This window comes from Phaethon lepturus, unplaced genomic scaffold (assembly GCF_000687285.1).
Source record: "Phaethon lepturus isolate BGI_N335 unplaced genomic scaffold, ASM68728v1 scaffold11114, whole genome shotgun sequence".
Classification (NCBI taxonomy): Eukaryota; Metazoa; Chordata; class Aves; order Phaethontiformes; family Phaethontidae; genus Phaethon; species Phaethon lepturus.
The window spans coordinates 3,041-16,981 of record NW_010533999.1 but is presented as its reverse complement, the minus strand read 5'-3'; the positions used below and the strand labels follow the sequence as shown (position 1 = coordinate 16,981).

At 42.1% G+C, this 13,941-nt stretch overlaps 1 protein-coding gene across 1 annotated transcript in view; it reads left to right on the top strand.

Moving 5' to 3' along the window:
• The window catches only part of LOC104619486 (anaphase-promoting complex subunit 1), a gene marked incomplete at both ends in the record, with an annotated part of 34,804 nt that overhangs the window by 17,833 nt on the left and 3,030 nt on the right, over nt 1–13,941 (top strand). Inside the window, 23 exon segments of the mRNA XM_010285378.1 lie at nt 6–172; nt 1,428–1,546; nt 1,643–1,914; nt 2,238–2,472; nt 3,665–3,756; nt 3,956–4,028; nt 4,031–4,077; nt 4,241–4,323; nt 4,476–4,554; nt 5,162–5,236; nt 5,899–5,975; nt 6,208–6,298; nt 6,391–6,444; nt 6,749–6,942; nt 7,333–7,419; nt 7,916–8,033; nt 8,904–8,981; nt 9,417–9,484; nt 11,117–11,255; nt 11,663–11,749; nt 12,319–12,414; nt 12,754–12,952; nt 13,424–13,558. Of these exon segments, the coding sequence (XP_010283680.1) occupies nt 6–172; nt 1,428–1,546; nt 1,643–1,914; nt 2,238–2,472; nt 3,665–3,756; nt 3,956–4,028; nt 4,031–4,077; nt 4,241–4,323; nt 4,476–4,554; nt 5,162–5,236; nt 5,899–5,975; nt 6,208–6,298; nt 6,391–6,444; nt 6,749–6,942; nt 7,333–7,419; nt 7,916–8,033; nt 8,904–8,981; nt 9,417–9,484; nt 11,117–11,255; nt 11,663–11,749; nt 12,319–12,414; nt 12,754–12,952; nt 13,424–13,558 (2,665 nt within the window).

Below are 13,941 nucleotides of genomic sequence, written 5' to 3'. Positions count from 1 at the left end.
ATGAGGATGGCATGAATGACATGAACGAAGAAGTGATGTCGCTAATATGGAGCGAGGATTTGAGAGTGCAGGAAGTACGCAGGCTCCTTCAGAGTGCCCGTCCTGTACGTGTCAACGTAGTGCAGATGCCAGAAGCTAGTGACCACGAATACATAGAAGAGAAAGAAAACCGGTAAAAACTGTCTCCGTTTCTAGTAGTATTTCGTTAGCATTTCACTGGGGTGAAAAATTTTTTGAACGTTTTTGGTGGCTTCAAGTTAAGTATGCCTAACCAAACAGTGCAGTAAATGTTAGTCTGAACTGAACATTAAAGTAGGCAGGCCTGAGTGAAGGACACATAGAAGAGGGTTGGATTTCATAATCCAAGTCTTTGAAGCTTAGTGTACATCAAAATTCTGCTGTATTTGAGACGGAGGGCTCTCCGAATTGGAGCAGCATATGGGAAAGAGCGTTTGTATGTACCCCAAACAGTATGTTGAGATGTGTTAGGGTTTGAAAGCAGATTGTAGCTTTTTTCCCCCCCACCACCTAGAAGTATGAAAGATAAGCAGGACCTACACTGTAGAGAAAATGCATCTGTAGAGAAAAAAGCATTGTCCATCCCCTGCCTAAAACTGGAGAGCCCTTTGTTCAGGGCTGATCTTAGGTCTAAGCAAGGCTTGGGTCAAGAGACCTAATTAATTCTACAGAAAGCAAATTCACTGTCCCATCCCTCTCTCTTTTGAAACCTCCTGTTGGAACCATTGTATGCCTCGTGACCTCACAGTTGTCCCCATCCTGCTTCTTTATTCATTTATTTTGGGGGTTTCGCTTATTTTAGGGGTGTTAAAAGTATCTTCTTTAAAAAACAAAAGCAAACTCCAGAAAATCATTAGCACGCAAAACACTCTACAGAAGAAGGAAGCTAAAGGAATGCATCAAATTATTGTCTGACCTAACAAGCTGAGTAATCTAACAAGTCTAGAAAGTGTTTCCAGAGTAAATCATAGAGAATTGTGGTCAGCATTCTTGGAAGCACATTATTAATTCTGTACACAGGTTATTACTAGATGTGATCACTAGTCATAGCAAGATCCCATACAGCAATCAGCTTTGTTATGCTTTCTCCTTTCACCTTCTTTCTGATACGGCTGCTAAATTGTCCGTAGCACAGATTTCTTTTAACTAGCACCTAGCTTTAAGGGAAAAATAGAGCCAAGTTTCAACATAATGTCAGCTAAACTATATCTTTGAGATTAATCTTGTAAGGAACAAAGATGTGGTTCAAAAGTTTAGCCTATGAAAAAAAAAAGACAACACACTATCTCGTAGTCAGGAAAAAGCAGTCTGTCCAGTGCCTGTTGTCTATAGGTTCATTTACATCATGTATTTTGAAAAATTTTCTGTATTAAGCAACTGGCTTGGTTTTTCTGTCATCCCTCCAACAGGCTGTTACAGCTGTGCCAGCGAACCATGGCACTACCTGTTGGACGAGGAATGTTCACTTTGTTCTCGTATCATCCTGTTCCAACAGAGCAGTTGCCCATCCCTAAGCTGAATCTAACTGGTACGTTGGTCAGAGTTTCTTTCGGTGAACCTCTCGCAACTTTTCTGAAGCGGTTTGGATTCACATAATTGCTTTTAATGATTCTATCGTGGGCAGGCCGTGCTCCTCCTAGGAATACTACTGTTGATCTGAACAGTGGGAACATCGATGTGCCTCCTAACATGGCTTGCTGGGCCAGCTTTCACAACGGGGTAGCTGCTGGCCTGAAGATAGCACCTGCTTCACAGATAGACTCCGCTTGGATTGTCTATAACAAGCCCAAAATTGCCGAACTAGCAAATGAGTACGCAGGCTTCCTCATGGCTCTGGGTCTCAACGGGCATCTCACAAAACTTGCCACGCTCAACATACACGACTACTTAACAAAGGTGAGGCCTGCTTTCAGCAGCAACAGAGAGAAATTATCTATAGGACTTGAACTCTTTAAACAAAACAGGAAAGAAAAGTCAACTGATTTCTTTGAAACGCTGAATTGGAAGTTTCCTGGTGCGGGAAAGTATCAGAGTTGCTTCATTAATGTTAGTAGTGCGGGACTTTATTTCTGTTTAAAAGATTTTTTCAGCAGTTTTATCACTAAATCTTTCCATATTGTGCACAGCTCCTTGGGATAGGTGAATGGAACAGCGGGACAAGTGCTTTTCCTTTTCTGAACATGTCTGCTTTCTTTGGTCGCTGATGTTTCCTTCCTCAGGGCCATGAGATGACAAGTATCGGCCTGTTGCTTGGCGTTTCTGCTGCCAAATTGGGCACGATGGATATGGCCATTACACGCCTCCTGAGCATCCACATACCTGCCCTCCTGCCACCGACTTCAACAGAGCTGGATGTCCCCCACAATGTGCAGGTGGCTGCTGTGATAGGAATAGGCCTTGTCTATCAGGGCACTGCTCACAGGCACACAGCTGAGGTTCTCCTGGCTGAAATAGGTAGGCGCTAGCGCGGAGAAAAATGGGATGAGGACTGGGAGAATCGCAGGGTGTGAATGATTTGCACAGTGCATCAGGGAGCTGAGAATTAGAACATTTTTAACTATACATCTGCCACCACAGTATTTACCTCTCATTTTCTAAACCACATCTTCTATTTTTAGGGGAACAGAGGTTACTGTGAACCATGTATTTGTATAGCATAGAACAATCGTGGAACTTAGTAGAAGAAATGTGGCAGCATCAGTGCTGGACCTACATACTTTTTCCACCCGGAAATTTTGTCTGAGAGCTGGTCTGGGGTTTCTGGGGTTGCCAGCTACTTGGTAAAAGACCTGCTGTAACTACACATCCCTCCTGAGCTGGATGCTGCATCTGCAGAGATCCTGACCCTCTACAGTGTTTGAGCAGATCTATTGCACAGTCTATACACAAGGCATCTGATGCTTCCCAGATATTTGTTCTTTCTCCTGTCTGTCTACGAGGTAGCTGCTGCTGTGGAAACAAGAAACAGAAGCACTGAGTGGGGAAAAAAATGCTTTCCCCTTGCAAGGGCAGTCTTTTTGGCTCACTAGGTTGGTGGCAGTACAGCCATCGTGTCCTAAATTCTCCTGTTCCAAATTTTGTTTAATGCTTTGTAAGCAGTAGTGTTTAAGAGCTGATTCTGAACAGTAAACTTCTGATCCGATTTGTGTCCTCACTCTGTGCATAGCTCTTCTGATGTTATTTGTAACAGTTAAGTTCTTATCCTTGTTTATATGTAACTTTAGTTAAAAGGGACTGTATGGTTTATTAAATATAGAATGGGATAAATTTTAAGGGTGAAATTGTATGTGTTATGTTTCTGGTAATTTGATATGTGCAGTCTTTTCTGGCAACAGCATTTGAACTCTGCTGACAGCATTTGGATAGGTTCAGAGGTCTTAAAGTACATACAATTGTAACATGGCATTTTCACTGTGTCTCTGAACTCTGACAATATCATTTAGCAATATATACTGCTTCTGGAGGGGTTTGCCATTTGGTGATGGACGGGTTAAGTGACAATTACTTGTAATTCCACTGAGAACTTTCCTGACTTTCTTGAAGAGACAGTTTTGGGGGTTTTTTTGCATTTCATTAGGAATGTAGTGCTTAATTAAACAATGTTTACTTAGCTTGGAATTCGGATTAATTTCACTGTTTTCTCCAGGTCGTCCCCCTGGACCAGAAATGGAGTACTGCACAGACAGAGAGTCCTATTCCCTTGCCTCTGGGCTAGCCTTAGGCATGGTTTGCCTAGGGGTGAGTGCCTCTCTCCGTTTCAACTGCAGTTAGTAGAAGCATCATTATATATTGGGGAGGGGTAATAAGAGCTGTTTTATCTTTGATTCCCAACTGCCTTTGGCCGAATGCACCTCTTTTTTTTTTTTTTTTTCTTCCCCGCCCTCCCCTCATCTAGGAAGGCACTGCCATATTATTTCTTCTTCTTTTCATCCCTTAGCATGGCAGTAATTTGATAGGCATGTCGGACCTCAACGTTCCCGAGCAGCTTTACCAGTACATGGTTGGGGGTCATCAGGAATGCACAGAGAGAAGCACAAGTCTCCCAGTTATCAAATCAAGGTACGTGTTGGTGATTTTTTTGCTCATTTAAGCTGAAAATAGCTTAGAAGTCCTAGAGGTGTGTGTCTCAATGCACCCAGTGACTTTGAATGCCTCCGCACATCACTACAGGCCCTTGCCTTCCTAGTCAACCGGTCCGAAAGTACGCATTGTGTTTTCACAGGAGGGGGACACCATAAACGTGGATGTTACTTGCCCAGGTGCCACACTTGCGCTTGCTATGATCTACCTGAAGACTAATAACAGGTATTAACCTTGGAATTGCTCGGACATTTTGCAGTAACTTGTGATGGGAGTTTAAACTGCTGTAAAGTTCGCTCTGCTTTGTGTGGCTTACTTAATTTTGTGCGTTGCTGAAATACGATTTGGAAACCCTGTTCCTTTACTGTGCTCTGCAGATCCATTGCTGACTGGCTTCAAGCACCAGATACCATGTACTTGCTGGACTTTGTAAAACCAGAGTTCCTTTTATTGAGGGTAAGATTTTTTTTTTGTTTCATTTCTCAGTCTACTTGACAATACTAAAAATGCATCTTATTTTAATTTTTTTTTTGTTTTAATTTTTAATCCAACCCATATGCCTATCATGCAGAATTTGCTGCTAACCCTGTTGCTTGCCAGAAAAACTCATATCTTCAGATAATTTCTGCCTGTAGTAAGACAGGCAGCTTGCTTGTCATGCAACTCTAGAGACAGAATGGTACATTTTATGTGGAATGTTAAAATAAATGTTTAGGTAAATTTTTATAGCTTTTCCCAAATTAATTTCGCGGATTAAAAAAATAAGTTAGGCCTCAGCATCTGTTATAAGTACATTGTGAATTTTCATCTCAGTTTACCAGCTAAAGACCTTGCAAGGATTTATTCTGTGGTTCTTTTTTCTGCAAGCAGAAATTTCCATTTATTAAAATAAAAGCTGTTTTGTCATTTCTGATATGAAGGAACTGAGAAACAGTGAAGAAGCTGCTAGTGGGTAGCTGGATTGTCTGCATTTCTGGATGCATTTAGTACACTAAAAAAATACAAACGTCAACAGTATTGTTTTTTTTCTTTCCTTATGTTTTGGCTTTCTCACTTTTTTTAGACCTTGGCTCGATGCCTGATTTTGTGGGATGACATCTTGCCCAATTCTAAGTGGGTTAATAGCAACGTGCCTCAAGTAGGTGTTTACACTTAATGTGTTTACTTCCCAATTTTACATCTTACTGGATTGTCCTGCATGTGAACATTTCCTTAGTCACATGAGCTGCACAAGAAAATGTACGTTAACCGCATTCACGTGACAGAGATGATGGTTACATTGGATTCCTGGACTGATACGGGAGCACTGGGGACTCCCATCTTCTCTAGAGGAGAGGATTCAGGAGGGATGCAACTCTTCAAGACATACAGTGGTGTCCAGAGAGAGATTAAGCTTTCCTCCACATTGACCAAGCAAGAAGCCAGGTGCAAAATTGCTGCAAGGAGGTTTCAGTTGAGCATTATGAATAACTTAGATAAATATCAGAAATACAGGATGCTGATGGACTACATAGCCTCTTGAGGTCTCATCCTGTTCTGTTTTCTCTCATATTTGAATACACACAGTAACATTGTGCTTCTGATACAGTCTTGTCATTGTTTTAGAAATCTTTAAGGGACCAGGTCCAGGAGGGTTGAAAGGTGTCCCTTTTGGATCAGAAGTACAGTGGAGCAATAGCAGCTTTTATATGCCTGTGAAACAGACCTGTTTTGTATCACTTACAAATTCTCAATGCCCAGAGTTTCAGTTAATTAGTCTGTTTCCCCTGGATTTTTTTTTTTCTCTTACGCTTTTTGTAGATCATAAGAGAGAACAGTATATCTCTTCATGCGACAGAGCTGCCTTCATCTGAAGATCTGAGTTTAGAAACACTGGCGTAAGTAACGTGTAAAAAATTCTTCTGAAAAATGAAGCTGAACTCTTTGTAGAGATATCAGTATGCCAAAAAAAATCTCTCCCTTGAGATTTAGGGAATTTTAGTCTTGGTTTTCTGTAAAGGCTAAGTCTTTCTTTTCAATTTTCCCTTTAACTATAAAGGAGTTTGTGATGTGTATTCAGATGAGGAAAAGAGAAATAGTTGGTCATTTCCTGGTTATGTTGCTTATTAGGCAAGCTCATGTCTACATCATTGCTGGAGCATGTTTGTCACTGGGATTTCGATTTGCCGGTTCAGAAAATCTAGCAGCCTTTAAGTGCTTGGTAAGAGGTTTTTCTTTTTTTCCCTTCAATTTCCATAGAGCTGTAACTTATCTTTTGCATCTGTATTTAGTACACATTTCTTTTCTTTCCAGTACAAATATGCAACAGATTTCCTGAAGTGTTTGTCAGCACCAACAGCTTCAATAGTAAGTTCTTTGTGTTTTTCTCTCAATGAAAAGGAGGCTTTGTTGTGTAACATACTTTGATAACCCTCACCAAAACCTTAATGGAAACAAAAGTGTCCCTTTTACTTTTCTGTATTACAGACTATTTATAGAATGTGGCAGGGCTGTGAATCATTTCTGTTAAGGACTTCGCTGGTTCTCTGCTCTCCCTCTTTCTGTGGAATATGGTTTTTGAACTCGGGGGTAGAAAGCAGCACATGAGACCAGTCAGAAGCGTGCATTTGACCGCAGAAGTGTAATAATGCCTTCCCTGTTCTACTTGAAGACAGGTCACTATAATCTCGAAACATGCTTGAGCGTCTTGCTGCTGTCTCTTGCGATGGTGATGGCTGGCTCTGGAAACCTGAAAGTCCTTCAGCTTTGCCGTTTCATGCACAAGAAGACTGGCGGAGAGATGAACTATGGGTTCCACCTGGCTCACCACATGGCTTTGGGGCTCCTCTTTCTGGGAGGAGGAAGGTAACTTGCCGTTTCCAAAGACGGGTTTTTTTCTTCTTTCACCTCTCCTGCAAAAGCTGGAGCAGTGTGCAGTTTACTTGATTTTCCTTGATTTTCTTTCCCTTTTTCTAATAACCTAATGGATGTATAAAGATGTCTTCTATTGCAAGTGAAAGTCTTATTGTCTTCTAGATACCGCATTACTTAACTGCCATAGGAATGTTTCAGGCTTGTGTTTATTTCCTATCGCTATCTGTTTATTTTGACTGCTGTAGGAACACATTTGTAAATTCCTTGCCTGTATGTACTTTGCTGCTGTCCTTCCCTTCCCTGGGACACCAAAATATTTTGAACACCTGTGCTAGTGGCCAGTGTTTGTTAGCAGGGAAACTAATAGATGTTTTTCTACAGATACTCGCTGAGCACTTCAAATTCTTCAATCGCTGCTCTCCTTTGTGCTCTGTATCCTCACTTCCCTGTTCACAGCACGGACAATCGGTAAGGGTTTGCTAGGGTTCATATTTCCTTAAGCTAAATCATCTTACAAAAGAGGTTATCTAGAGGTAAATGATCTAGAATTTTTACCTAGGTGCTCTGTAAATAAATTTTTGGAGGTTTTTTTAAAAAAAAAAAGTGGAAAACAGAAGAAATAAGTGAAGATACAAGATGATGGTAGTGATCTTTGATCAGTGAGGAAATGCAAGCAGGTTTCCTGAGGCTCTACGCTGTGCTCCTGTGACTTGACTGGTCCAGTTTGCTCAGCTGAAGGGATTTTCGTGCAAGATCTGTCCGTTTATGACTCTTAATCAGTTTTAGTTAGGAATCATTAAGTCCTGTTCTGTTAGCTAACACATAGATGTTAAAAAGTGAAACCTACATTACTACAAATTTCTCTTCAGTTGAAGCAACAACTGTATTTTGTTGTTGAGCTGTGCATAGTTTGGTATTCTCTGCCTGTACTGCACAGTGCTGAATTCCTTATTCCCACACACAGGTACCACCTTCAGGCTTTGCGTCACTTGTACGTGCTGGCGGCAGAGCCAAGGCTCTTAACACCCGTTGACGTGGATTCAAACACTCCTTGTTACGCACTGATAGAGGTTACGTATAAGGTAATGTGTCTGGGAGGCCATAAAGGAGCAAAGGCCTTTGAGAAGGTGCGGGAGACAACTGAAGTCTCTGGTATACCAAAGGCACCCTGTTTTCATTGTTGTGGCCAGCAGTCTTGGGTTTGTTTTCAAGTTGTGGTGGAGACGAGCCAGATTCTACGCAAGTAATTGAAGGGCTGTGCTCAGCCCACTCACACCTTACATGTGCTTTGATGTCACCTTGAGAGCAGAATACAGGACAAGTAAAAGGCACCACAAAGTCTCCAGGCAGTCAAGTGTGTAATGACTGACCCAGGGTCATACTTCTCCCCTTTCTAAAGAAGGAGGGCTTTCAAAGGCACAGAGATTGTTGGAACCATCTGTGGTTTGAAGAGCCTTCTCCTAATTCTGCTGAAATGGGCAGCTTGGTGTTTCTCCTTGGTGCTTGCGTTGTATGTCTTTTGGGGAAGAGTCCTTTCTGTAGGATTTATTTTGTGCATGCTTACGTGAGACAGGTGATGTTCATGAAAGGACTAAAGAAAGGGTTCTCTGGATTTTGGGGGAGAAGAGGTCCAACATGGATCCCTTGTGGTTCTGGCAAAGTGTTATGCATGTTGATAATATAAATTACTTCTCAAACCTTCAGATTTCAGCTGAAGTGTGCATGACTTGCAGAGTGTTACGTGTTGATCCATCCATGGGAAATATACCTTTAAATTAGACTTAAGTTTCCTGACATTGAAAGCAATGCTAAGTCATATATTTACTCAGAACTCAGGAAGAGAAACTGAGTGATTTCTGCCAATGGAGTTGTTATAAACGAGATGCACGTTTTCTTTCTTTTCACATGAAAATGAGCTTTACTAATATGTGAATACTGGTGGCATTTTGAAGGGCACACAGTGGTATGCAGAAGCCACCGAGGAACTGATGGCACCCACGCTTCTTCCAGAGCTTCACTTACTGAAGCAGGTAAAGAAAGTTTCCATTTTAATGAGGAATTTAATCACCCAGTTTGTATCACAAACAGTGCAAGTATAGAGAATTAGTGACTTTTCTTTGATTCCCTGTCCAGCCTTAGCCAGACTCTGGGCAACACTGTCCAACAGTAATGGCTCTGAAGACAATTATATCACTATGGAGCACATGTTACATTATGCCACGTCCTTCTCTTTGGTCTTGATCGTAATGCTTTCAAGATCTGATGTAGCAGGGAGTTCCCTGTGCCAGAAAGCTTCGCTGTAGGAGTGACAAAGCTAGGTGCCCTTCCTGAGTTTTCAGGGTGGGTAACACTATAAAAGGCCAGATGCCCCTGTAAGGGCCTAGAGATTGCTGTAGGCTTACGTAGAAGACTCTTAATTTTATGATTCTGGGTATATCTAGTAATAAAAATGCTTATTTTGACAGATCAGAGTAAAGGGACCACGGTACTGGGAATTATTAATAGATTTAAGCAAGGGAACGAATCATCTCAAGTAAGTAGTTTTTATAATGCCTAACTGAATAATGACCTTGTAGTAAATTTTTTTTTTTTTAAAACCTCCTGTACTTGTAACACCTACGGTTTGGAGAGAAGTCTGGTTTTGATCGGTTCACTGTTGTGCATTTGACAGCACTTTAGTGTGAAGAAAGAAACTGCGTAGTTGGTTTCACCTATTAATGTGAATAACTCATGCAAAAACAGGGCAGGGGAAAACCTGGTAGTAAAAACCGCAGGTATTGGCAGTGGGATTGAGCACTACCAGAAACCTCTTAAACTCATGGTTTTAGTTTAGTTTTGAGTTGATATGATGTCATGTTTCCCAGACTGTTGATACAGTAGTTAGCTAACTGTTACTGCTTTGTGAAATACTATTTTTCTCATGTTACGTGAAGTATACAAAGTACTGCTTACTGCATTTTAACTCTCTGTCGGGCAACTGTGAAAAACAGAAATCTTACCGGAATACAGTATCTGTGGGTAAAATCATTCTCATCTTTGTGCTTAACAGCCTACAGCGTAACTTGCTGCTGTGAGTAGTATAGAAGCAGCCAGCTGCACCTTTCATCAGTAACATGGTTTTTCTAGTTGCTTTAAATGCCACTATTGAGATTAAATTAGGCACTATACTGCAGCATCTACTGGTCCATGCCTTTAAAGATAACAGGACCGGGGCAGAGTGCAGAGTCCTCCAGATCTGGAGGCACATACCGATTCATCTGCTGCACCAGAGCTGGCAGAAGCCAGCGTTGTCCTCCTGGGTCGAGCCTTTACCACGCTTGAGCGCTTGTTTGTCCAAAAGAGCCTTCCTGTGCTGCCGCAACAGAAACCAGCGTGGGTGACGGAGGAACTTGCTGCCTTTGGGACTCGCCTGTTCTCTGGGTCTCCAGGTGCTTTGAATCTGTCAGCTCTCATGTCACAAATCTTGTCCCCAGCCCTTTAAAATGGTAGGGACCTGACTGGCATTGTTCTGGAGATAAATGCACCTGTGAGAAACAATTTTCCCTATCTTACTGCATGTGAATTGCTGCTGTGTTGTTATGCTAAGCAGTTAGTTTCAATACAGATAATTCAGTTATTTTAAGGATGCCCAGTGCCTGCAGTTAATGGCACAACTGATACTTCAAATCAGGTAAACATGCAGCTGCTTTGCGATAGCGTAACTTTGAACTGCCGCACGCTTCTATTTGTAGGCTTGGTCAGGAATAGCAGGGTTATGTTGTTTTTGGTTTTGTGGGATTCTTTTACATGGAGAAAGGACCATCACAGCACACCTTTGAAGCTGTGGGTACCAACTTGCATGGTTTTCCTTGGTGCTGTTTGCTCATCTTAGAGGAGTCTAACAAGAATCTGCAATGGCTTCGGGAAGTTATATTGCGTATATCGGTAGGGCTCGTCCCTATTTCGTCACTGTTGCCTTCCATCACATCACCATTTGACAGCAGCCTGCCCTGGAGATACCAAGATTTTTATGCATACGCAAGTGGGGCAGGATGTAACTAACCAGGACAAAGCCTAATCGGGGATATTATCGTGCGTGGGCTCTTGGAGCTCGCGTTTCCTTTACGGGTCTGCCTCACTGGTATGTGTAGCAATTTAAAGTTAAGCACCGTTGTTGTTGTTTCAGATCAATCCTATCAAAGGGCGGCGTCTTGTACGTGAAGCTGAGAGCTGGGCAGCTCTCCTACAAGGAGGACCCGATGGGCTGGCGCAGTCTCTTAGCACAGACCGTTACTCACCGAAACTCCGAAGCTCGGGCATTCAAGGTATTGCTCCCAAACTGGTTTCCTGCCAGGAACGCTGCCTCTAGAAGGACTGAGGGAAGCACAGCAGGTTGTGCTGTGCTATTTATTTCCAGCACCTAGCTCTGCCACATGGTTATGAGTACTGAAGTTACTTGCTTTGCTTGAGGGAAAGGAAGTCTGGTGGCTTTCACAGGGCATGCGATGAGCTTAAGCTACGAGTAGCTATGTGATGAATGTACGTTTGTCGTGGGTAGACAGAAGCGTTGGACACGTCTTGCCCATGATGTGTTTTATGTAGGTTACAGTTTTCTTGCTTGTGTGCTGGCGAAGGAAGGGTTGGGTATAAGTTGCAATTATATTTGTGCAGTAAAACCAAAAAGTTCATTTTAAGAGTGTCTTTTAATCTGGTTTTTTTTTTTTTTTTTTAGCCAGAAGCAATTTCAGCTTTCACTTCTGATCCTGCTCTGTTTTCATTTGCTGATTATTTCTGCAAACCAACCGTGAACATGGGCCAGGTATGATGCCTAGGTGTGGACTTGCATGGTTTCTTGCTTGCAGGAGTAAAAGGTGGGAAAATCCTACATTAAACTGAGGAACAGGATTCAGTCGTTGAAGTGGTGGGGACGGAATATTCTAAAGGATATTTTGTAATACAAAGGTGTAAAACAGTGTTGACCCTATAGCTTTTGCTGGGTTGGTTTGTTTGTTTTTTCCTATTGGTTACACTGGAGTTGCTGCTGGTTTTCTACACCAGTTGTATTCCTTGCAGAGTATGTTTAATAAATACTGAGAGCCCTGTTCAGTGTCCTGAAGCGTGTAGGTGAAGTCACCACAGAGGAGTTAGGCTGTTTTGCACCATATTTCTCTGCACGAAATGGCTTGAGGGAGTAACATGTAGCCTCATCATGCCTAGCTTTAATAAGCCCAAGAATGAAAGCAAGCTGTGTAGCGTTGTTAGCTATCACTAATTTATGTAATGCCAGTGCATGGGTTAACTTTAATGGAAGGAAATGTGAGCAATACAAGAACCTGAAATAAATTGTATCTAGCATGTGTGCTTTGTTAAACATGTGTCTTTTATCAGAAACAGGAAATCCTGGATCTTTTCTCCTCAATTCTTTATGAGTGTGTTACCCAAGAAAATCCAGAGATGTTGCCCACGTACATAGCAATAGATCAGGTGGAGTAAACACTTTTTTCTTCTTTTAAAGCTACGCTTTGGCATAAGCATGTTGTACACTGCGTGTGATTTTTATAGAAGACAGCAAGGAAGAAAGGGAGACATATTAGCGAGCTTACAGGGAGATAGCAGAGATTTTAAAAGCAAATTGGAAAATCTAAGTTAATGAAAATTGAAATGACACCAGAAATACTAGCTGGCATTTTTTTTCTCAGTAGGTGCTCAGAAGGGCAACCCTTGGCAAGGGAGGGGTTAGGATTCATTTATTTAATGACAGCAATGTTTCTTTCCTCCTCCACTTCGCGTTCTCACAGTCACTTTGTACTTCCTCCCTGCTAGGCTGTGAGGAGATTAGAAAGAAGAGAAATGTCAGAGACATTTGAGCTGTGGCAGATAAAGCTGGTGTTAGAATTTTTCAGTTCCAGAAGTCACCAGGAAAGGACGAGCAGGAATCCAAACCGAGGACTCTTCATGAACTCGGAATTTCTGCCTGTGATGAAGTGCACTATCGATAATGCTTTGGATCAGTGGCTTCAAGGTATAGAGAAGATAACTTTAGTCCTACAGCCGTGATCACAATTCAGCATTCTTGTCTTGTTACTGATTGGGGTTGACGACTGCCTCAAAAGTACTGAAAAATGATAACTGAAGGGAAGGCACTTGCATGTTAGCATAAAACAACCTGTTTTCAGTCGGGTGCGTTTGGTGTGAAACATTCACTGAAGAATTACATTTGACTATATTGGTGGGAAGTTTAGTGAACGTGGAAGGTTACGTTTCCCAGAGAAAATGCTTTCCTAATATTGCACTGGGAGAATTTTTTAGGAGTGAAAGCAAGGTGTGACCACAGCAGAATGAAGAAGGCTTGCAGACAAACCCATAGCCTATCTCTGTGGGGAAATGGAGACTCTTTTAGCGGGCTTTTTCTGTGGCAACACCACTGTTTTGCCTTTCTGTTTCCTCCCACAAATGGTCCTTAAACTTCATCATAGTGTCCTGTGTATTACAGCTGGAGGGGATGTCTCTCTGCATTCCTACCTAAGTGGGCAGCCCGCAGAGGAATCTCAGTTGAGCATGCTGGCTTGCTTCCTTATTTACCACTCTGTCCCGACGCCGGGTCAGCTGGCAGCTGGAGGCTTGGAAGGTAAGATGGCACTCTGATCTTGCATGGACACAGGCTCCTGGGTTTGGACTTGCATACTAAAAGGAGTAAAAATCCTGTAAATTATGTGACAACATGCATTTCCTCTGAAAGCTGTTCCATCGATTTTCTGTTCTTTGTTAATTGTCTTGAATCTGGACACGAAAGGTGTCCAGAGACTTTATGCAGGACTGAAGAAGTCAGAATTAGCCTGTACAAGAGAAGTCTTGGCTTTTTCCTGACCTGCAAGTAATGATGTTCTAGCAGGGAGCAGGACCAGATAAGACAGGCTGTAACAGGGAAAATGTTCTTTTTGTTGGGCTAGCCGTAGCCCAAGTATTCTTTAGATCTCTTTCCTATAAGTACCTAGTCAGAACAATCGCTGG